Source organism: Cyprinus carpio, chromosome A2 (assembly GCF_018340385.1).
Source record: "Cyprinus carpio isolate SPL01 chromosome A2, ASM1834038v1, whole genome shotgun sequence".
Taxonomy (NCBI): domain Eukaryota; kingdom Metazoa; phylum Chordata; class Actinopteri; order Cypriniformes; family Cyprinidae; genus Cyprinus; species Cyprinus carpio.
Window position 1 is genome coordinate 26,340,542 of NC_056573.1, and position 23,485 is coordinate 26,364,026.

Here is a 23,485-nt window from a genome sequence, read left to right on the forward strand (position 1 = left end):
TTTAAATGTAAACGTTTATATTTATTTTTATATATTATATACACAATTATTATTATTATTGCATTAGAATAAAGAGAATTTGAGGTGAAATTGTGATGAAAATAATGCAAGTGCCAAAAAAAAAAGAATATGATACTAAAATAAGATAATAGATATAAGTATATATTTTATATAATTATTTATATATAATTAATTATATATAATTATATTAACTATAAAGAAATTTACTTTTCATGTGATTTATCAGCCAGCAGACATGTAAATAATAATTCTCATAGATTGGTGTGGTGTTCAAATAAGTAAACATTTATTTAGTTTAACAAGTACAAAAAAAATCTAACCACAGTGAAAATATCCCACGCAGCAACAAGGGTACAAAATGGTCCCATTAATGACAAACTAATAAAGACTTCTTCATGCCAAAATCCAAGAAATATCTATATTCCAATACCTTTACAACTTTTTTTTTTTGTACATTCCCTTACATTTTCCTAACATCACTACTAAAAAGTGATGTACTAATTGCTCTATGCACTGACCCTTTGTTGTTACGTTTCCACTGTTTTAAATATACCTTCTGCCTTTATGTTAATTCAAAACAAATAAATAAAACAGCACTACCCTTACACAGCAGACAGATCGAGAAAAAAAAAGAAAAAATCGAAAAACTGAAAAAGGGAAACATTCTTACATACAATAATGGGTCATAATTTTAAAGTCTAAAAACATAAAACAGTATTAAAGGCATGTTTTGGTTTTATGCCGCATATTGTGTCAGAAGTATGTGTTTAACCTGCAGCACTCTTATAAATGGGACAAATGGCAAGAAGAAGACATTATTTAGTACTTAATGGACTGATAGGTGCTTTAGGAAATAATCAGAAAATTATAAACCAAAATTAATGGATGAAAATAACAGAACTTTCAACATACAAAATCAAAAACACATGAAAAGCTAAACATAAAGCTGCTGGAATGAATGAGAAATTCTGGAACATTCTTCATTGATTTCTTCTTGTTTGCTCACAAGCTGTTGAGCTCCTGAAGCGTCTGATCCAGGACTTGATTCATCTCCAGATTCTGCTGTTTGGCCTCAGCCACATCCTCTGAAAGAAACCAGCACCATGATTTAAAAAGAGACACAATCGCTGACTGTGCCATTTTTCTAAACACGATTCTCTAAAGTGTTGATTGCATAACAAGCCTGTCCCTTCCGAGTTAAACCAGTAAACCACAGCTGGGTTATGGAAATAAAATCCCATTCATTTTGTCTCCATGGAGAAACTGATTTTTACAGATTTTCAAAAGACAGAAATGCAATAAGCTCTGAGATTCTTAAATCATAATATATGAGATTTTAATCATAATATATGTAGAAGCCACAAGTGTGATTTCAACTTTTTATTTTAAACATTTTTTTTTTTAAACAAATTGTTGCCATGTGCTCTTAAACTAATTATAAATATTTGCATTTATTATTATATTTTCCGGTAAAACTTTTTTATTGCAAGTCTCCTTGGTTAAAAAGCATAAATGTAAAGTGTGATTTCAACCTTTTTTTTGTTTTTTTTTACAAATTGTTTCCCTGTGCTCTCAAACTACTTATATATTTACATATATTTGAATATTTAAATATTTGTAAAAATTTATATTTAAAATATTTTAGACTAAATAAATTACATACACACACACACACACACACACACACACACATATTTTATATTATTTTTCTATGAGTGTTGGCTTTATTACACTTATAACTTATGTTCCACTGTTGTAAGTAAATATGAAATAATTATCACATGTCTAATATAAACAAGTTGTTTCTTTATTATGTTGTGTTTCCATGAAAAGGGCAACAAAGATGCAGAAAGACTAGACTAGACTCAAGATCAGAGAGGCAGGAAATATGCATTATTTCTAAAAGCAAGAAACTGAAACAAGTGGGAGTGTCCAAAGAGCAGAAAAAAACTTTATTACATTTTAGTGGAATAACCGAACTTTAAGAGAGTGCAAAATACATTGAGGAAGAAAGGGTGAGCAGAGAAAGAGAGACAGAGGCACAGCCAATCAGGATAGTGCTATCAATCACAGTAAGCGCTCATAATGTTATACGCTCAAGCACTAAAGCATCTATAAGGTGGTCATATCATTGAGGGCGAGATCCAGCTCCTCACTAATGGCCTTGTATTTCAGCTTCTGAGCATAGACTTCATCTGGAGGTCAAAGGTCAAGAGCAGAAAGGACAGGTGTTTCGGCCAAGGATGGAGAATGTAGGAGACAGGAACAGGAAAGGACAGACAGAAAACAAGAGGAAACAGTAAGTTCAACAGGTCAAAGTGGACAAGACAGCACGGTAATGCCTAAAAATGCTTTCTAGGTAGGCAGCTCACTAGATAAAAGAAAGAAAGGAAAAAGAAAGGGGGAAGAGGGGGGAATGCAAAAACTGAAGTCTTATCCTAAATGCTTCGATTTGCTTTCGATTCATTTTTTGTGCATTTATATGTGCAGTTGTATTACATTTATTTTATATAAATCAATTATGAAACATTCAATTTGTTTACAGACGATAATAGTTCTAAATAAACAGGAATATAACAGTATTAATGTTTCATTAATTCAATTTCAGCGCTGCAGAAAAATTCAAAAGCAGCTCTACAGAAGATAATAATTCTTAATAAACAGAAATATAACAATGTTAATGTTTTATTAATGTGAAAATTATTTAACATATTATTTAATATTAATCATTTGCTCCACAGAAGATCATAGTTCTTAATAAACAGGAATATAACAGTTAATACTCTTATTAATTTTTTTAATTATTTATTTATTAATTATAATAAATATACATATATAAATAATTTATTACATTTTATTTAATACTAATCAATTATTAAACCAATTCAATTTCAGCTAAATAATAATTCTTAATAAACAGAAATATAACAATGATAATGTTTTATTAATTTTATATTTATTTATTTATTAATTAAATATACATATATAAATCATTTATGAAATGTTATTTAATATGAATCAATTACGAAACAAATTCCATTTCAGCTGTAAAGCAGCTTTACAGAAAATAATAATTCTTAATAAACAGGAATATAACAATGATAATGTTTTATTAATTTTATAATTATTTATTTATTAATTAAATATACATATATAAATAATTTATGAAATGTTATTTAATATGAATCAATTACGAAACAAATTCCATTTCAGCTGTAAAGCAGCTTTACAGAAAATATAAGGAATATAACAGTGTTAAAAATTTTTAATTGTAAAATTATTTATGAATTAATTAAAAAAATATTTTTAATTTCTAATAAATTACAAATATATATTTTATTACATTTTATTTAGTATTAATCAATTATGAAACTAATTAAATTTCATTTTAGCTATCAAGAGCTCTACAGAAGATAATAGTGCCATTATTCAGCTAAATTTAGTTTCAATTTAGTTCAATAACAGTGTCAATGTTGCGAAGTTCATCAATTATGAAACAAGTTTGATTCGGCTTCGATTAATCTTCTCCAGGTGTTTGCAAAAAAGTTGAACAGGTTGAAGATGCCACCACCGTTAGCTCTGTTCTTTTAGTACGATGAAAAGAGAAATAAAGCCGCTGCACACGGTCACAAGAGACATCATTAGTGACATCCTCACAGCTTACCCTCGAGGTCATCGATGGTCTTTTCCAGTTTGGCCACCGACCTTTCTGCAAACTCAGCACGAGTCTCAACCTGCGGGGGAAAAAGCAGAGAGAAAAAAAGGATTTGAAAAGCTCAGAGAATGGCCTGAATGACATGCATCTGACCGACGAACGAAAGAGTTGCATGCAAAACTATCGGAATGAACAGCTGCTTTAGGTTAAACTCGCTCACCTCTTTCAGTCTATCAGTGAGAACTTTGATCTCCTCTTCGTACTTGTCCTCTTTCTCTGTATATCAGACAGAAATCATGCAAAAGGTTATTTAGATCACTGGTTCTCAGTCGGGTTTTCTTCAGGTCTCAGATTTAACACTGGACATCAAGTGAAAACATGGTACCAGTATTGCTTACTTTAATTAAAATCTTAAAAGTAATGCATCGATATTATCATGAAAAGCACAGACCCAACAATAAAAAATACTACTACAACTGAATAGAATAGTTTATAATTTTGTTTATAAATAAACAGCACAAGTGTGATTTACCAGCTGAACAAACACTAATATATTGCTTTATTAGCCAGACGTGGATGAATTTGCATAGAATTTGAAAAACATTATATGCATTTTATTTTCATATTGAAAAGATCACTAGCTTAATTATTTTACTGTCCTAATTTATGCACAATATAAATAGTAACATAATATATATAACCATTGCATTTGAAATATAGTAATTAATAACAACAGTATTTAGCAAACATTTGTTTTCCTACTAAAGTGCAGGAGCTACACAGTTGAGAACTGACTAAAATGAATCATTTTTTTCAAACCAGCTCACTGAAATGAATCTCCTAAGCCACTAAGTCGCTAAAATGAATCAGATTTCCCAGATTCCTGCGTTCTAGTTCATTCATGTTCAATACAATGGGCTTCATTCATGAAACACTAGCAGAACCAGTTTCTGTGCAGATCATCACTTGCATGCATCATCACATTCAATTCAACAAACAGCTTAGATCAGAATGCACTATGAACAGTTAACACCGAAATTCATTCTGCCCCGTGGAATTATGGGTCACCGGTCAGCTGACTCACCTTATCTGACTGAGCTTCTAAGGACTTGAGATTGTTGGTAACGTTTTTCAGTTCTTCCTCCAAATCTCCACCTTTACTGTAAAAACATAGATTAAAAAAGTTTAGAACAGTTCGTGGTTCCCCAAAGTGAACCACCTTTCAGTGAACAGTTTCTAAAAGAACCATTTTTTTCTTAGTGTGAAGAACATTTTAATAATCTAAAGAACGAAAAAAAAAAAAAAAAAAAAAACCTTTTGTGGAATATAAAAGGTTCCACGGAAATTAAAAGGTTCATTAACTTCCACATCATTAATAGGTTTTAAAACCAGATTGGATCAACAAGAAAACAATTTAAAGGCAGCATAAAATCAAAAATGGACCCAAATTTCTTATTTTATATTAATGTTTCTAAAGTAATCTTTTACTTGAAGTAAAATGGGGTTTGAACTCAGTTGCATGTTAACTTTAAACTGGATTTTCGTGCAGGCCACAAACCCGTACTGATTTACATTATAAAAACTTACTTTTTTTTCCCCCAGAAGTTGTAAATAAAATGAGATTATTGTAGTATGTTTTACAAGAAAATAGTATTTCGGTCTTTCTACTTCATGTTCAATTCAATGTGAATTTACTAGCAATTTATGAATAAAAATTATGGAATTTTGTTTTATCGCCCCTGAATAAAAATGATCTTGCAATTCTGACTTTTTTTCTAGCAATTGCAAGTTTACATCTCGCGATTCTGTCTTTTCTTTTCAGAACTGCATGAAATAAACACACAAAAACTTGTAATTGCGGGTTATAAACTCAGAATTGCTTGATATAAGAGAAAAAAGTCAGAATTGCGAGTTTATATCCCACAATTCTGACTTTATAACTCGCAAAAAAGTCGGAACTGTGAAATAAAAGGTCAGAATTGCACAATTGCATGTTTATATCCCTCAAATCTGACTTTATAACACAAGTTTGACTGAGAATTTTTCACAATTGCAAGAAAAAAAGTCAGAATTGTGAGATAAAAAGCCACTATTACTGTACCCTTGTTTTGTTTTGTTTTTTTATTCCGTGGCTGAAGCGGGCTTCCATAGAAAATAGTTTCAAAGCAAATTCTACACATTTTTTTTTTTTTTGTCAGCATAGGTCAGCTTGTTGTGTTATGGTTAACTAAATCTGCCTGTGGGTCAGTTAAAGACGTGTACTAACAGTTCTGCGATCTCTGCTCTCTCTTCTGCTCTTTCTAGCTCAGTCTCCAGAATCACCAGCTTACGAGCGACCTGCAAACACACAGATGATATTCACAGATCCACTCCTGACTCAAACCACAGAGTAAACCGGATTAAAAGAGTGTGTCTGACCTCGTCATATTTGCGGTCGGCCTCCTCAGCGATGTGTTTGGCTTCTTTCAGCTCTATTTCCTGAATTTCCATTTTCTCCTCGTCTTTCATTGCACGATTCTCAATCACCTTTATGCCTCTGGATACAAAACACGATTTAATATTTAGTCATTTTATTGTGTTTTTGTCATTTTTGGTAGTTTCTTATTTTTTTTAATATGTCTACATAGTTTTTATTAATTTTTATCTCAGTTTTAGTTATTTTAGCACATCAAGTTAAACTAAATGAAAATAAGAAATTTTGCCTTGGCCACTAGCTGAAATTAAATAAAAGTGAAAATTTTGTAAAAAATTTATTTCATTTAACATTTATTTTATCTCAAGTAAGAATGTAACAATTCAAGTTTTTTACATCTGCATTAAAATAAAGCTAATAAAAATTGTACATATTTGTAAGGAAATCATGATTTTTGGATTTTTACTTGACTTTTAAGTGTTCTTATTAACTGAACATTATGTTAACAAGAACACTGCACAGAAAGAATGATAATTAGGTGGATGAGTCAAATATTATATAGTTTTTATAGTTCAAATACAGATTAAAATTTTTAATTTGAAGGTTTTTTTTACATTTTACATTTTATTTTAATTTTTAAAACATTTTGTTCATTTTTTTGCCAATTTTTTTATGTCTATGAAGTTTTTATTAACATTTATTTCAGTTTTCGTTTTAGTTATTTTAGTACATCAAGTTAAACTAAATGAAAATGAGAAATGTTGCCTTGGCCACTAGCTGAAATAAAATAAAAGTTGCATTTTTTTTTTTTTTTTTCAGTTAACATTTATTTTATCTCAAGTAACAATGTTCAAGTAAAATGTTTTTTATTTATTTATTTATTTATTTATTTATTTTTTACATAAAATTATAAAAATTATATAGACTGGCAATGAAAATGTGATTTTTGGATTTTATTTTTAAGTGTTCTTATTAACTGAACATTATGGTAATGAGAACACTGTGCACAAAAGGAATGATAATTAGGTGGATGAGTCAAATATTATATAGTTTTTATAGTTCAAAAATATATTTGAATTTTGAATTTGAGGGTTTTTTTATTTTCCATTTTATTTTAATTTTTAAAACTTTTTTTTTTTTATGTCTATTAAGCTTTTATTAACTTTTATTTCCGTTTCAGTTTTCGTTTTAGTTATTTTAGTACATCAAGTTAAACTACATGAAATGAGAAATGTTTCCTTGGAAACTAGCTGAAATAAAAGTGTAAAAAAAGTTTTTTATATTTTATTTCATTTAACAGTCCATTAAGTAAATTGTGTTTCACGGTTTTAGTTTTAGTTGAATAATGACTCTAATGTGCACAGATGCATGTGTGTGTTTGTACCTCTCGCTCTCATCCGCCGCTTTCTCGGCCTCCTCTAGTTTCTGGAGCGCGGTGGCCAGTCTCTCCTGAGCTCGGTCCAGTTCCTCCTCCACCAGCTGGATCCTGCGGTTCAGAGCGGCCACGTCTCCTTCCGCCTGGCAACACACAGAGAAACAGCGCTTAAAGTAATCTGAAGGAATGAGGCAGAGTTAAAAGATCCTACAGGAATGCTTTCAGAAACGGGTCTGGATTATAATCTTAAAACAATCTGCTAATACCCTACTCGATAAACTGAAATTCTAACATAGCAAAAAAATACATTCAACATAAGAAACATGAAGAAATTTCAGCGAATCCAGTAAGATCTTTGTGGATCCCTGTAGGATTGACTCCTATTAGAAATTCCATAGTTTTTTATTTGAATTTTAATGTGTATTATTTACAAAATTATACTGATCTCCTTTGTGTTTCTTTCTTTCTTTCTTTCTTTCTTTAAATTTATATATATATATATATATAGTTCAATATTTTTTTATGCCATCAGTTGCCATTAAGAATGCAAGTTCAAGTTATTTAAAACTTTAACTAAGATTAAAATGAAAACAAAAACATAAAAAATAAAAACGAATTTAAAAGACTAATAAAAAACTGATACAAGCAAGGGAGATAGGTCATGACTCATGACAAAACTTCCATTTTTAGGTAAAGTAACTGTTTAAACTCTGAGAAATCAGTAGTTTTAACACACAAAGAGAAATCTAAGCACATGTGAAGCTGATTCTTTAGGTTTGAATGAGAGTTTTCCTCTGGCCACGCCCACTTCCTCTTACACAGAACACAGTGGGCCTCACGCCTTATACGGTGCTCAAACACGCATCTGATTATAATTTCATTATGAGTCTTTACAAGTGGCAAAGCGGCCTGGAAAACACCTTCTTGGTCTGTAATGCACAAATATCAAGAGTATACTTTGAATTAACCCTTTGTGCTGCTCCGCAGACACAGACAGGAGGAAGGTTAGTCGTAGCCGTTCAGTTAAATAACTGCTGATGGTTTACTGGAGAGCAGAGGAACCAGATCACAGGCTGAGCTTTGAGTCTCCTGCAGGACAGTCATTTCAGACCATAGCATCTGCTGATGGTTTAGATCTGCTTTCCAAAGCTATATGAAGAAAGGGCATCTGGGTCATGTTTTTCTACGAGACACATGTTGGGTGAAAGCAGACTGCAACAAATAAAGACAGGAAGTGAGAATGTGAAGAACGTCATGTCCCTGACTAACTAAAGACAGCGGTTTCCGGGAAGGGGGTGCTGGGCTGCTATATTAGTGGTCAGTTTTACCTCTTTAAAAAAACAAACATAATATTATACATTTTTTATATATGATATAATAAAGAAAATATATATTTATATATAACATATAGGTATGATGTTTTATATATATATATATATATATATACACTATTGTCACACTATGGGGTAAGTTGTCACAATGGAGGCCTGCTACTTATTGACACTTATTATTTGCATATAACAGCCTTCTTCGACAACATCTTTTTCAGCAAAATGTAAACAGTAAAGCAATTATGAAACACAAAACCATTCATTAAAAACAAAAAACTAAACCCTTGTTGTGGCCAGCAGTAAGAAATGCAAACGAGGATACAATTACAAAATATAAAACACAAGTGACATTTTGCCTTGATTACACAAATGCTTGTTTTCTCTAGCAGTGGTTTCTAAACCTTCATTCAAGGTATCTTTTAATTTAAACCATAAAATTTGTTATTAAAACAACGATATTTTAAAAAATGTCTGTTTGGGGCAAATCGTCACATTGGTTTTAAATGTTATAGGCCTAGCCTACAATTAATGCATCACAATATTTGTTAGCCAAGCAATGCTTTGACATTTATGTATGTTATATTTTGTTCTGTGCTTATTATTTGAGTTTTGGGTATAAATAATAAACTAGTAGAGTGACAACATGCCCCGCTATGGCGCCAAGTTACATAGCCTATCATCTGAATAATATTCACTATTCAGTGTGAGAACTAGCCTCGTTCTCACCTTAGAATTTTTGCTTTGATAATAAAATTCACAAAAAAAAAAAAAAAAAAAATACTCAGATTTTAAATAGGCCTACTGTTTAAATATTTGTGCAACTGGACTTTTAATAAAAAAAAAAAAAAAAAAACATGCCGCGTGACAACATGCCCCGGTGAAGCATCACGCTACAATAACATGAGAAACATTCACGAAAGTGTGACAATTAGCCCCGGTCTGCACTATTTCTGTTCAGCGTGCACGGAAACGAGCGAGAGGCATCCGACAGAAGCAGCAGAGAAAGAGAAAAGAGAAAGAGGATGGGAAGATAAGAAGGTGTCCTCACTGTCTCCCGCAGGTCTCGTTCATTGTCCAGCTGCGTCTGCAGAAACTGCGCTCTGTCCTGCGCATCATCCGACTGCTGCTGCAGACTCTGGATCTTCCTCTTCACGGCGTCTAAAGACTTCACAGACATCCCCAGACCTTCACACAAACCCCCTGAGCGATCTAGAGACAAGATCAAGCCGGCTGGAAAAGCGAATCTCTAAATAAATCAAAAGCGCAGATTTGGAGCAACTTCTGTACGTCTCAGAACTGTCGCAAACTTTCCATCTGCTCGTCTCTGATTCGCGGAGCCGCAGAATGAGGAATTCTGGAAAAAAGGGCAGGAATGCGCAAAAAAAAAAAAAAAAAAAAAAAAAAAGTCCAATCCCAGGAAGAAGATGCGGGTTTCAGATGACATCAGGGGGTGGTGTTCCTGTGTTGACTTCTGTTGCTATTATGTGCTGACTTCTGGGCATATTTGGTGTTTCTTATGAATGATCATGTGTGATTGCAGCAATGATGAGAAATGAGTGAGTAAAATCATCAGTGCACACCAGTTTAATGCATTTATTAACCAGTAGTGTTAAAAGTGATGCAACTCATAAAATCAGTAATTTCTCTGAAACGTAATACACATTACAGCACTTTATCCACCATCATATGACATTATCATTAAATGTAATTTTTATTTTAATTTTAAATTTGCATTTTACTTCGAAATGGCTCAATTGTCTTTCTAAGGCAGATTGCATAGCAATTATGAGAAATATAGGCATATACAATTTTAGTTTAATTTATATAGTAATTTGCATATTAAATACACACACATATTTATTTACTTATGCTAAATACACACAAACACACACACACACATATATAAATGATGGCCAATTTTCATGTATTGTTATTAATGACAAGCAATCAGATCCTAAATGTGTTTTTTTAAGTAGCTTTGTTTTTCAAAAACAAATGAAAATCAAGTTAAATACAGACTTTACAACTATTATGATGAGAGTTAACATGCTTAACAAGTCAGACAATTGTTGTATTCTTAACTTGTTAGCATCAAACAACAAAAATAAAAGTGATGCCCATCACATGCCAACCTATTTTATATCATATTTAAATCACATACATCTGTAATTTATAGGTAGACATGCACAAAAACATACAAATACACAAGATTTTTAAAGCCTGAGTAATCACACATGTACAGCTCAAATACTTCTCCAGCTTCTTCATACACACTGTATGGGTCTACATATGCTCTTGAGCATATATTCTTGAGCAAGACGTGCTGTTGTAATTATTGGCCCTCTCACAGCAGTTATGGGGCGGCACAAGCGCAAAGCCTTGAGTGACGCACAGATTTTTTTTTTTAATCAGTTCACTGCCTAATAAATTACATAATGCTTTCACAATACCTTTTGTATTCCATTCAGTGAATTCCAGCATGTGTGGGAGTATTTTTGCAAATGCTTGAGTGTGTGTGTGTGTGTGTTTGTCCCAGCAGAAGAGTTGGATTCATTAGATTCAAGAGCTGAAGGTTTATTGTTTGCTTAGTTGAATTCCTCACATTCCTGGGCTGTGTGTGTGTGTGTGTGTGATTGTGTGATTGTGAGTGAAAAGAAAGAAATGAAGTGAACTTCATGCTCTGCACAGACCTATACTGTTGCCTTGTATAGAAATATTACACAAACTGCGAGACGCTGCCGTAATGATCTAATTTAAGATCATTTAAGATCACATCTGAATACCTTTTTTTTTTCTCCATATAATGAAATAGAAACAAACTGTCAGTATTTTTAATGCTATATATATAATATATAAGATAATGGTGTCATATTTTAATCAGCATAACAAATATTGGGTAAAATAGGAAAACATCTGTTTTTATCAACAGTTTTAGCATTAAATATTTGAAAGAATATTTATTTTTAAAACAATGCATTCCGTGATTGACAAAAGGAGGCATCTTTTGTCGTCTAGCTTTTGGAAAAGCTAAAAAAAAAAAACACTTCTCGGATGACTTTAAAATGTTGTCTGTGTTTTGGAACAGAGCAGCTATATCTTTACTTTCCATGCAATGAAAACATGAAGTGGATATAAGCGTCTGCCAAATGCATCATGTAATTGTACTGTCAATATAATAGTTCAGGACTACAAAATTTGGAATAATTTTTGGAAAGATGTTTATTATTAGTAGTATTCTTTTGCATTTATTTGATCAAAAAATACAGTAACAGTAATATTGTTAAATATTAAAAAATTATATATATTAAAAAAATAGTCACATCATAAATGTCTTTACTGTCACTTTTAATCAGTTTAAAGCATCCTTGCTCACTAAAAGTGTAGCCTACATTCTCTCTCAGTGCTTTAAAAGAATGCAGCTCTGGGGCGGTAGACGTCACGTCCAGACAGTTTTTTATAATGATTCTCGGTTGTGCAGCTCCGCTCTCATGCTTTGTGGTCTGGATTTTCTCCCTGTGGGTTTCAGAGGTGGCTCTCGCCCTAAATATCCATTTCCTCTGCATGTGAGCCTGGATTCCACAGCTTTCCGATGTTGTTTTGTTAAAAAAACCCTGATGAGTTCAAGTAAGCCTTGCTAGAATATTGCACGCTGAAGACGTTTGACGTCTCTGGGGTGTCCGGTAACAGAATGAGTGGGAAAGACATTTATTTAAGGCTGTCAGCGGTAGCCGAAAAGGAATGTGGGGAAACTTTTTCTTCCCATTTTTTTCCACATGGGGCTGCTGACATGCTCCCACTATGATTAAAGCATCTTTGTTGCTGGAATGAGAACAATCTGTCTGGACCTCACCATCCCGACCACGTGCCAAGATTTACTGCGGTGCCATATTCGTATGAAAACAGCGAGGGACGCATTATTATACGATCACATATGTTTTTGATTTTGATGTTTAACTGAAAACCGATGTCTTATTGAAGAAAAATGATTTTGTCTGTATAAACAGTGTCTAATGCTTGAATACTCACGTCTGTCGCCTTTTTCTCAGACAGCTCCAGCTTCTCCTGAGCGTCTTTGAGAGCTTCTGAATATTTGTCCAGTTCATCTTCAGTTCCTTTCAGTTTCTTCTGCAGAGCAAGCAACTCGTCTTCTAGCTAAAAAAAAAAAAACAGTAACAGAAGATAAGATTAACAGATAGATAAAACGACAGACAGACAGACAGAAAGATACAACGATAGATAGATAGATAGATAGATAGATAGATAGATAGATAGATAGATGGATGACAGACAGACAGACAGACAGACAGACAGACAGACAGATAGATAGATAGATAGATAGATAGATAGATAGATAGATAGATGACAGACAGACAGACAGACAGACAGACAGATAGATAGATAGATAGATAGATAGATAGATAGATAGATAGATAGATAGATAGATAGATAGATAGATAGATAGATAGATAGATAGATAGATAGATGTAGTAAATAAAGTGATATCATATATCAATGTCTAATCTTCATTGGCCTTTTTAGCAGGGTTTATAGAGGCAGTACTGTGTGTGTGTGTGTGTGTGTGTGTGTGTGTGTGTGTGTGTGTGTGTGTGTGTGTGTGTGTGTGTGTGTGTGTGTGTGTGTGTGTGTGTGTGTGTGTGCGTGTGTGTGTGTTCATGTGTTGAGAGCTGTGTGTATTTTCAGATCATGCTAACAGTCCATCTGCACTAACGAGGCCATAAATATGATCACACAGCTCAGCATTATTAAACTGTGATCAATGCGCGCGTCCTCAGAGACGTCTGTCTGCGCAGCTGCAGCTGCAGCTCAAACACCATTGACATGTGATTATGTCAGACTGACAGGATCTATTCCGTCTGACACATGTTTGTGCAGCGGATCTGTGTTTGTCTGTATCACTGAGCTGGAATTCTGTTTGTGTGATTCTAATTCTAGAATCTGGAGTCTTCTGATCATCAACACTTACATTCCATCAGCGTCTCCAGTGAGCAGCTTCATGCGACATGACAAAACTAAACAACGTCTAAACTGCAGCTCAGAGTCTTATGCAGTAATTATCGTTATTTATTATATTGTATTATTAATTGAAGCTGGAGATAAATAGCATACAACAACAAATTATTTTTTGTTGGTGTTCACTGGTGGTGGTTGAGGAGAGACCCCCCCCCCCACATGATTGTAAAGGGCTTTGGGTGTACAACAATACACAATAAAGCACTATATATATGCATCATTCATTCATTCATTCAAAACAAATTAATTAACACATTTTTTGGTTTTGTTGTAGATCTGATCTGTGATATATATATATATATATATATATATATATATATATATATATATATATATATATATATATATATACAACCATTTTCATGTTTCATCATGTTTTTTCATTGTGCATTGCATTAATCTCAATCAAACTTCAGTTGGGTTATTTTGATTAGGTTGAAAAAAATAACTAAAAGTTATTAGCTAACGAACACAATAAAAACATGATTACATGTTATTTTGATTGGGTTTTAAAAAATTTCTAAAAGTTGTTGTTTTATGATTTTTGTAAATAAAATATTAATATGAACACACACACACACACACACACACACACACACACACATATATATTTCATAAAATCTCTGGCTTCAATTAATACAATATATATTAATAAAATATACGATATGAGGATTGCTACTGAGCTGCAGTTCAAAGAAATATAATATATTTTATTATAATATAATATTTTATTTTGTATTAAATTAATTACGATTAATCGGTGGACAGCCACGTTATGAGGATTGCTACTGAGCTGCAGTTCTACAATGAAGCCGACATATTTAGTTAATCTATTTTGTAAACATTTGTTGTTGTTAAAATGAATTTATGCAAGATATTATTACCAATAATGTAACAGCTGATTTTAAACTATTAAGTCAATATATGAATGTATTTATTTATTATTAATAAGAGTAATTTTGAAAATAAAAGACTTTAAAAAATATTTTATAGTATTTATTAATGTCATTTTGTAACTTTGTAATTAATATGTCATTTTTTATAGAATTTATTAATATCATTTTATAATTTTTTAAAATTTCCATTCTAATGTGATGAGTTGCACATGCATTTTTCACCTTTTTCTCACAAAAACTTGCTATTCTGTGTACAACGATCAGAGTTAAAGTAAATAACATAAACACACATAGTTAAAAATGTGTGGCATAAATGCAAACCTTTATTTTTAAGAGTGTAGCAGCTAAAGAAATCTCTAAATGTAAATAACTCTCTCTATATTTTTTCTCTATAGTCAAGATAAGCAATAAAGAAAAATAATTAAATGCAAAAATATTCACTCTTAAAAACAAAGTTTCCAAAAGAGGTGATGCTACATAAGAACTATTTTTGTTTCCCCAAAGAACCTTTCAGTGAACAGTTTCCAAAAGAACCACTTTTTTCTTGGTGAAGAACATTTTACAAATCTAATGAACAATTTCCATTATATAAAGAACCTTATGTGGAAGGGAAAGGTTTCATGGAAGTTTAAGGCTCTTAAACGTGTGTAGTAAGGATTTTGACATGGAATAGGCAAACTCAGAAACTTCCCAGCATCAGTGTAATGTCCCATAAGATTAGCTCACTGACTGAAGTGAAAATGTTGTATCTCTGGAATGTTTGGGGATGTTGAGAAATTTGTGGGATGCTGCACTCCAGAGAGCAGTAAACACAGAGAAACAGCTGGCACTCTTCTGGATCATTCCTGTGCTCCCTACAGCCTGCTGATGCCCGGAATGTCTGGAAATCATTCCTCCCTCCTTTAGTTTCCCTTATCCATAACTAGTCAAATGCCATATTGCAAAAGTATGGAAATAATTAATAAATATTTTGGGAGAGAGTTATTTACATTTAGAGATTTCTTTAGCAGCTACACTCTTAAAAATAAAGGTTTGCATTGATGGTTTCATGAAGAACTTTTTATATCCATGGAATCCCTCCATTCCACAGAAAAAAAGGTTCTTTATAGTGGAAATAAGGAACCTTATTTGGGTTATTTTGATTAGGTTAAAAAATAACTAATATTTACAGCTAATATAATATAATTTAGTTGTAATATGGTGTAATATAATATAATATAATATAATATAATTAATATAATATAATATAATATAATATAATATAATATAATATAATATAATATAATATAATATAATATAATATAAGGTCCTTTATAGTGGGTTCTTTAGATTATTGGAATGTTCTTCACACTTAGAAGAAAGTGAACTTTTAACTGAAAGGTTATTTGTAGGACCAACATGGTTCTTCAATGGCATCACTGCAAAATAAATAAATAATAATAATAAAAAAATAAAATAAATAAATAAATAAATAAATAAATAAATAAATAAATAAATAAATAAATAAATAAATAAATATTTGGATAGATGTTTAAATGTGTGGCTTTTTGTTTTATTTTGCAAGAAGTTTGGATGTTTGTATTTTAGTTTTCTCATTTAAGCATGTTACATGATGAATTCAGGTAAACTGGACAGTTTATCCACATTTTAGAACAACAGTAATGTGATAAAACTGAAATAACACAAAAAGTCTAGGAATTATGTAATGATCAAAATGTAACAAAAATGAAAACTGTATTATATTTCAGCCTCGTCTTTTTTTTTATTTTTTAGCTGTATTCAGTGGACATCAACCATTTTCATGTGTTGCATCGTGAAGAAGGAACACGTGCACTGGACACTGTTTGTAATTTTCCTTATTTAAAAAAAAAATAATAATAATAATAATATGGTAATTGTTTGTAGTTTTAATTATTTAAAATTATATTTTCCTCTAATTTGTAGTATCCAGTTTCAATCAGAAATGGGGGGGGGGGGTCTAAAATCTAAATCTATGTTGTTACATAGAAATTACAACTTACAATATATATATAGCTAGACAGATAGTTAGTTAGACAGACAGACAGGCAGACAGACATATAGACAGACAGACAGATAGACAGATAGATAGATAGATAGATAGATAGATAGATAGATAGATAGATAGATAGATAGATAGATAGATAGATAGATAGATAGATAGATAGATAGATAGATAGATAGATAGAAACCTGAGATAGCTTTAATTTTGAACATTTAAACATGTAAAAAAAATAGCAAAATAAATCTTAAAAGTATTTGGATAAATACATATATACATATACATACAAAAAAATGAGATTTATATATTTTATATAATTGATTATTATTTAAAAAAATTTTTTGCAGAATAATCCTTTCAAATTTTTCCTTTCAAACAATCCTCACTAAGAAATTGCTAGTAAATTTCACAAATAATTCACAGGAAATAGCAAGTATCGTTGAATTAAATGTGAAGTAATTTTGAAGTAGACTGAAATAGTAGTTGTACAAGAATAATCTTTGTTGAAAAATCTCTTTTAAGTTTTCAAAACTAATTTTAAGAGTTTTCAGAATAAAATATTTTAAAAATCATGCAAACTATCATTTCTGTAAAGTCTCCAAACTTTTAAACAACATATATGAAAGTAAAAGCATCTGATAACATCTCTGTACTGTAAGGAGCGTCTCACACGTGTGTCTCACCTGTTTGCACTTGTCTTCTGCTGACTTCTTATCAGACTCGGCCTGCTCTGCCCGGTCGATGGCGTTCTCCTTATCCAGCTTCAGCATCTGCATCTTCTTCTTAATGGCCTCCATTCTGCTCTATCTGCTCTTGAGTTTCTTACCTGAGAGAAAACAAAGAGGAAAGCGAGAGCGCCGGGATCTAGAGCAGAGTCAGACACAGAGAGAGGAATCACAGTGCTTTTCCTCGTCACTTGAGGAGAGCGGGAGGGAGAGAGTCCACACTGAAACACAACGCTGCTGCTGCCGTGGTTTAAACCTGAGGTGGAGGAGATGAGTCTCGGTCCCTGGTGGTCTCCACCTCCCCTGTTTGAACCCCTTCCTCAACACACACACACACACACACACACACACACACTCCCCCTCCTCAAGCACACCAAAGTAGTAAACCTTTTACCCACAGAACGTCTCAAAGTCAGCTGATTCCCTTATTTGGAGTGAGTTCATGAAGCAAGACGTGCTCCAGAGAGTTTAGTGGCTCCTCATGCCTCATTAAACAACTGACCCTGTTTACTTGTTTAAAACACAGTTGAATGATATATCAGTGCACACAAATATCAATGCACAAAAGTGGCTTAGTGGTTTATCAAATTACAGTCACTTGCTCTGATTCTAAAATGACTTTCCTCATCAGTCTCTTTTATTTTTCAGTCAACATTCTGGTGTTTAACCCACATTTGTTATCACAAAATGTCTCAAAAATATTCTAAAATCTATGTGGTTAGTTTCAGAATTAATTAATGAATTAAACATTTAATTTAGAGCATTTAGATATGTAAACAAAAAAAATTAATTTAGCACAATAAACTCCTCTAAAATCTATGTGGTGAATTAATTAATGCACAAGGTGATATAGTTTATATATAATCCATTATTAAATAATTAATTTAGAACATTTAAATATGTAAACAATATTTAATGTAACACACAAAAAAATCTAAAATCTAAAATAATTTTATTATTAAAAAATACACAAGGAGATGTAATTTATGTATTATATATAATGTATTATTAAATATTCTTTTAAAAACAAAAAAAAATTGCACAAAAATACCCATGTAAAATCTTAGACTTTAATTTTATATAATAAAAATATATGATGTTAAATGCAATGAGATATTTCTATATGATCTATGTGTTTGATTTAATGTTAATAACTGGGTTGGTTTGGCTGCTTGGGAGGAAGTGGAAAAAAAGGACAAAATGAAAAAAAGCTGCATTGTTGGATTATGAGAAATGTGAGATTATGATGTGTTGATGATTTCGCAATTCTGAATTGTTTTCTGCTGTGTTCATGAGGAATGACCCCATTATTCACACAGGACTGATATACAACTAACAGATATTTATTCTGAATAATAGAATTAATATGAATTGTCCCAGGCAACTGATGATATAGTAGCTGTGCTTAATGTCTTTAGTATCGCTCTATACTCTCTTTATTCTCACATAATCAACTCAGATAAATATTCCATGTCTATTTATTTATTTATATGGTAATTTGCCATATAATTAGCATGATAATGTCTAAGGAGTCAGTCATTATGACAAAATAAATACTTTCAGGATGATACGAGACACTCATCCTGATCACCCTATTTTCAAAACCTGTACATATATCTTTAAATGCATCAAATCTGCATCGCTCTTCAGTTTTGAGAAAGACATATCTGACATTAAACACACGAGAGGATATTTAGCAGTGATCACGGAGCAGATGATGGTGAAGGTCTGGAGGGTCTCAGCTCAGACAGGTGAGAGTTATGATGATGGTCTTTCTCCAGCATGGGGATACCTAACAGCTGCTGGCTCTTAAAATACAGTCAATTATGAAATTATAACATTTTTAAAAGCCTTGTGCAACACAAAACACAACAACTGTGGTAACCCTGCAGCAATGAGTGACAGATCTGCTCCAGGACAAGAGTCTCATGATCAAACATTTCATTGCTTAGAGGTTCAGTAGCTTAAATTGTATATATATACTAATGTTTAAAAGTTTGAATGTAGTAAGATTTTTTTTAAAGAAATTAATGCTTTTATTCTGCAATGATGCATTAAATTGATCAAAAGTGACAGTAAAGACATTTATAATGTTACAAAAGATTCTATTTCGAATAAATGCTGTTCTTCTGAACTTTCTGTTCATCAAAGAATCCTGAAAAATAAAATGTATCACAGTTTCCACAAAAATACAAACTTTTTTCAACATTGATAATCAGAAATGTTTCTTGAGCAGCAAATCAGCATATTAGAATGATTTCTGAAGATCATGTGACACTGTTGCGCATCACAGAAATAAATTACATTTTACAATATATTCACATAGAAGACAGCTATTTTAAATTGTAAAAATATTTCACAACATTACTGTTTTTACTGTATTTTTAATCAAATAAATGCAGCCCTGGTGAGCAGAAGAGACGTCTTTCAAAAACATAAAAAAAAAAATTACCCTGTTGGTGTTGTATATAGAGAAAGTGAGTTTAAACTTTAACTTTTAATGTTTAAACTTTAATTTCTTCCATGCAGCTTGGCAAAAAGCACATTTATTGCCTGCTGTTATTGTTGCATGCTGGAGCGTTATGCATGGACACACAGTGCACCTCCTCAAGGTTTTCTTGATTTAAATAAACACATCTGAGAAACTGCAAGAGAGAGAGAGAGAGAGAGAGAGAGAGAGAGAGAGAGAGAGAATGTAGTTGTATCACTGAAAGGAAAAAAGATCCTCCCACAGGAAGTGCATCTACATCTCCTCATGCCCTATTATGGTAAAAACACCCCAAAAAGCATGTGGTCACCTTGGGAATAGACTGATTTGATACTGTGAGTCAAGAGCCTAGCTGAGGTCCTGAGAATGAAGCCCAACACTGACAGCAAACACTCCAGGACTATAAACACCAGAAACACTCAGGGTTATTACAAGCCAGCATAAACAACAACTGAAACCATAAAAAAGATTTTCGTTACTTGACATTAAATAAGCGCTAACTGCAATCAAATGAAGTATGTATGTTCAGGATGTATGTATATGTATGTATGTATTCACATTGAGCTAGTTGGCAAGGAAACCTTTCTCATTTTCACTGATCTTAACCTGATATACTAAACCAAAACTGAAAAAAAAAAATATATATATATATTTTTTGAAGAACTATACACATGCATATATACATCTGTATATAAATATAAAACTAATAAAAAATAGAAAAATAATATGACTATTAAGTATTATTATTAACTATTAGAACTATTATTATTACAGTGTTTATTTAAAAACCACAGAGTGCCTTAAAAATAATTATCAAATCAGCCTTATACTGCTTTTCTCATCCTCTGAATTATACTTATCAATCCAGTTTTTATTATCATTATCATTCAAGAAATGAATAAATTCAGAACTTGATTAGAATAGAATTCTTTTTAAAACATGAAAGAATTTTTTTTCTACAACAGCAACAGTAGTTTACAACAGCAAAACCATCATACACTGGTGTGAACTCAATAATAATAATAATATAACAACAATAATAATAATATCAATAATACAGTTCAGTTTCTAATACCAGAGTTATTAAGAGGTGCAAAGAAAAAAAATCTTTAACTTTTAAACTTCTCTGTTCTGTTTCTTTTTTAAAAGTGTGTCACTGCATTTGCTGCTGCATGCATATCGATACACATATCAGCAAGGAAAGTGTCACAGTATATTGCTGTATTGATATTTTAAGCACAGCCCTATTTAAAGCCTTGTTCCATGTGCCTCTTTTATACTTTGGGCCTCGAAAGATCTCATCACAGCCCTGACAGGCACATTATGTTTAGCTGTTGCTTCTGTTCAAATTTATTCATTATCCTTTACATAATTTCTGTCACCTATAATATAGCATACGCATAAATAACTAAATCATCAGCTACTTCCATACGTTATGACCTCAATCCATCCGACAGACACTTAAATCTAAAGTAACTTCCATTTGTCCAGCACTATGTTAGTCGAGCTAAGAGCTCCATTATAAGTTGTTGTTGAATGTGTTTAAAGCTTTGCATTCAACAGCAGCTTATTATATCTGTGAGCTCATGAGCTTCCACTGATACCAGAGGAGCCTCAGATCCTCGACATCCCTCATTCACAATCACATTTAAAGTTCAAGGGTGATTGTGTTTCTCTGTCACTGCTTCAAGGCTGAGGAACAACTTAAGACCGTCCGTTAAGTCCAGTACCGCTAATAACATGTTCAGAATGTGAGACTCATTTATTCTGGCATCTCAGCAACACTGAGGACAAGACACTCATTAAGAAGATGCAGGAGTATTTAAAAAATACCTCAAATACAGGCAGAATATAGCATTCAAAGTTTGGGAGATAATTTTTTTAAAGAAATGAATACATTTATAAATCAAGGATGCATTAAATTGATCAAAAGTGACAGTAAAGACATTTATAATGTTACAGAAGATTTCTATTTCAAATAAGTTCTGTTCTTTTGGACTTTATGTTCATCAAAAAATAATGAAAAATTCAATGTATCAGTGTAACACAACTGTTTCCAAAATTGATAATAATCAGAAATGTTTCTTGAGCAGCAAATCAGCATATTAGAATGATTTCTGAAGATCATGTGACTGGTGTAATGATGCTGAAAATACAGCTGCGCATCACAGAAATAAATTACATTTTACAACACATTCACATAGAAAACAGCTATTTTAAATTAGAATAATATTTCACAATATTACAGTTTTTTTCTATATTTTTGATCAAATAAATGCAGCTTTGGTAAGCATTAAAGATGGCTTTTAAAACCTCACATTTTGAATTGTCGCTGAATTTTAGAATGACTGAAATTGCATTATTTCCTCCCTTGCAAAAATGTAAATAAGTAAATAAATAAAAAATAACATAGTCTTCAGAGTTTCAAAAAATATAATAAAATTAATAATAATATTTTTTTTTCTTTTAATTTGGTGATAAATGTCCTAAATAAATAAAACAACAGACGCATTTAGAACTCATATAAATTAATGGTGATTTTACAGTAAGTTGTTTTGACAGACACTTTGGTTACCATGGTAATTTTTGGAGAGCTTCTAATAGCAGAAGAGTACATCAGACAGCATTAAATCAAGCCGTCTTTTGAGGGTCGTTACTGAGAGTGCTGCTGAAACGAGCAAAAAGAGCCATAAAGAGACAGATGGAGCCGTCTGAGACCTCAGGGGGGAGAGAGACAGACACACTCAGATGAAATCTCTTGCTCTCTCGTTCATCCTCCAGCCCTGTATTCCTACTTCAGCTCTAGATGATTTAGAGATCATGACCTGAAAGTGTTTTACAGTGAAGATAAACCCTTTTAAGGGGTTCTGGAGGTAGTTGTGGTGCTGCTGTAGACCGTGAGTCACTCATTGAGAACGGCACATGAGTTCATATTACATCTGCTGGACGTCTAAGTCATGAGATTTGATAGTGATGCTGCTGATGAGGTCTGGCAGATGTCTTCAGCCAAATACATCAGACCTCAAAGGATTCTGACATAATGCAAAAGAACTGAATGCAATTTCACAATACCAGCGTGAGACGGTTATTATAAGAAAGCTGATCTGATCTTAAAGGAAGCTACTCTGCTACATGTTTAAATAAAACACTGATTAAAAACACAGATAAAAGTAAACATGAAATCAAAATGCACCATGTTTATTTTCTTAAGGGAAAAGTTCACCCAAATATGTAAATCTGCTGAAGATGTCCTCACGCTGAGGGTGAGTAAATGTTTCAGGTTTTATAGCAGTGATCTAAAACGGCAGCTTTTTGTTCTCATTTTCATCTGTCTAATATCATCTTCTTTTCAAATAATAATGTATCACAGAAACAGAGATGAAACAGAACTTCAGTCTGGAATGCTGCATTAGTTTGTGTGAAGCAGTAAGATGACATTTCTCCTAGATGACTGAAAAAAGGACCTGAAGGAAAACTAAACGACAGCAGCTCAGTGTCACATTCCATCATGTTCCACATTTTTCAGCCCG

The 23,485-nt window shown here is 32.1% G+C and overlaps 1 protein-coding gene across 4 annotated transcripts; it reads right to left on the reverse strand.

Annotated features, from left to right (window-relative positions):
• Positions 1-285: 285 nt before the first annotated feature.
• On the reverse strand, positions 286-17,835 carry tpm4b (tropomyosin 4b). Of its 4 annotated transcripts, none has more exons than XM_042712931.1 (9): positions 17,426-17,834; positions 12,822-12,947; positions 7,474-7,607; positions 6,095-6,212; positions 5,943-6,013; positions 4,761-4,836; positions 3,897-3,959; positions 3,686-3,755; positions 286-1,106 (listed from the first exon to the last, which is right to left on the reverse strand). In XM_042712931.1, the coding sequence occupies exons 1-9, from the start codon at positions 17,537-17,539 to the stop codon at positions 1,024-1,026; spliced, it is 855 nt and encodes a 284-aa protein (XP_042568865.1). In that variant the 5' UTR covers positions 17,540-17,834; the 3' UTR covers positions 286-1,023. The 4 variants fall into 4 exon arrangements, with proteins under 4 accessions (XP_042568865.1, XP_042568882.1, XP_042568874.1 ...); XM_042712940.1 differs by lacking the exon at positions 286-1,106 and adding an exon at positions 1,945-2,216 and having other exon boundaries at positions 17,426-17,835; XM_042712948.1 differs by lacking the exons at positions 12,822-12,947; positions 17,426-17,834 and adding an exon at positions 9,844-10,155.
• Between the last annotated feature and the right edge of the window lie 5,650 nt (positions 17,836-23,485).

What these genes read in the sequence shown, in the direction of transcription:
- tpm4b (XM_042712931.1), bottom strand. Translation starts at nt 17,539, where the DNA reads ATGGAGGCCATTAAGAAGAAGATGCAGATGCTGAAGCTGGATAAGGAG. An exon ending in CCGACCGCAAATATGACGAG is followed by an intron (nt 6,014 to 6,094) that starts GTCAGACACACT and finishes GTGTGTTTGCAG; the next exon opens with GTCGCTCGTAAGCTGGTGAT. An exon ending in TCACTGATAGACTGAAAGAG is followed by an intron (nt 3,756 to 3,896) that starts GTGAGCGAGTTT and finishes TTTCCCCCGCAG; the next exon opens with GTTGAGACTCGTGCTGAGTT.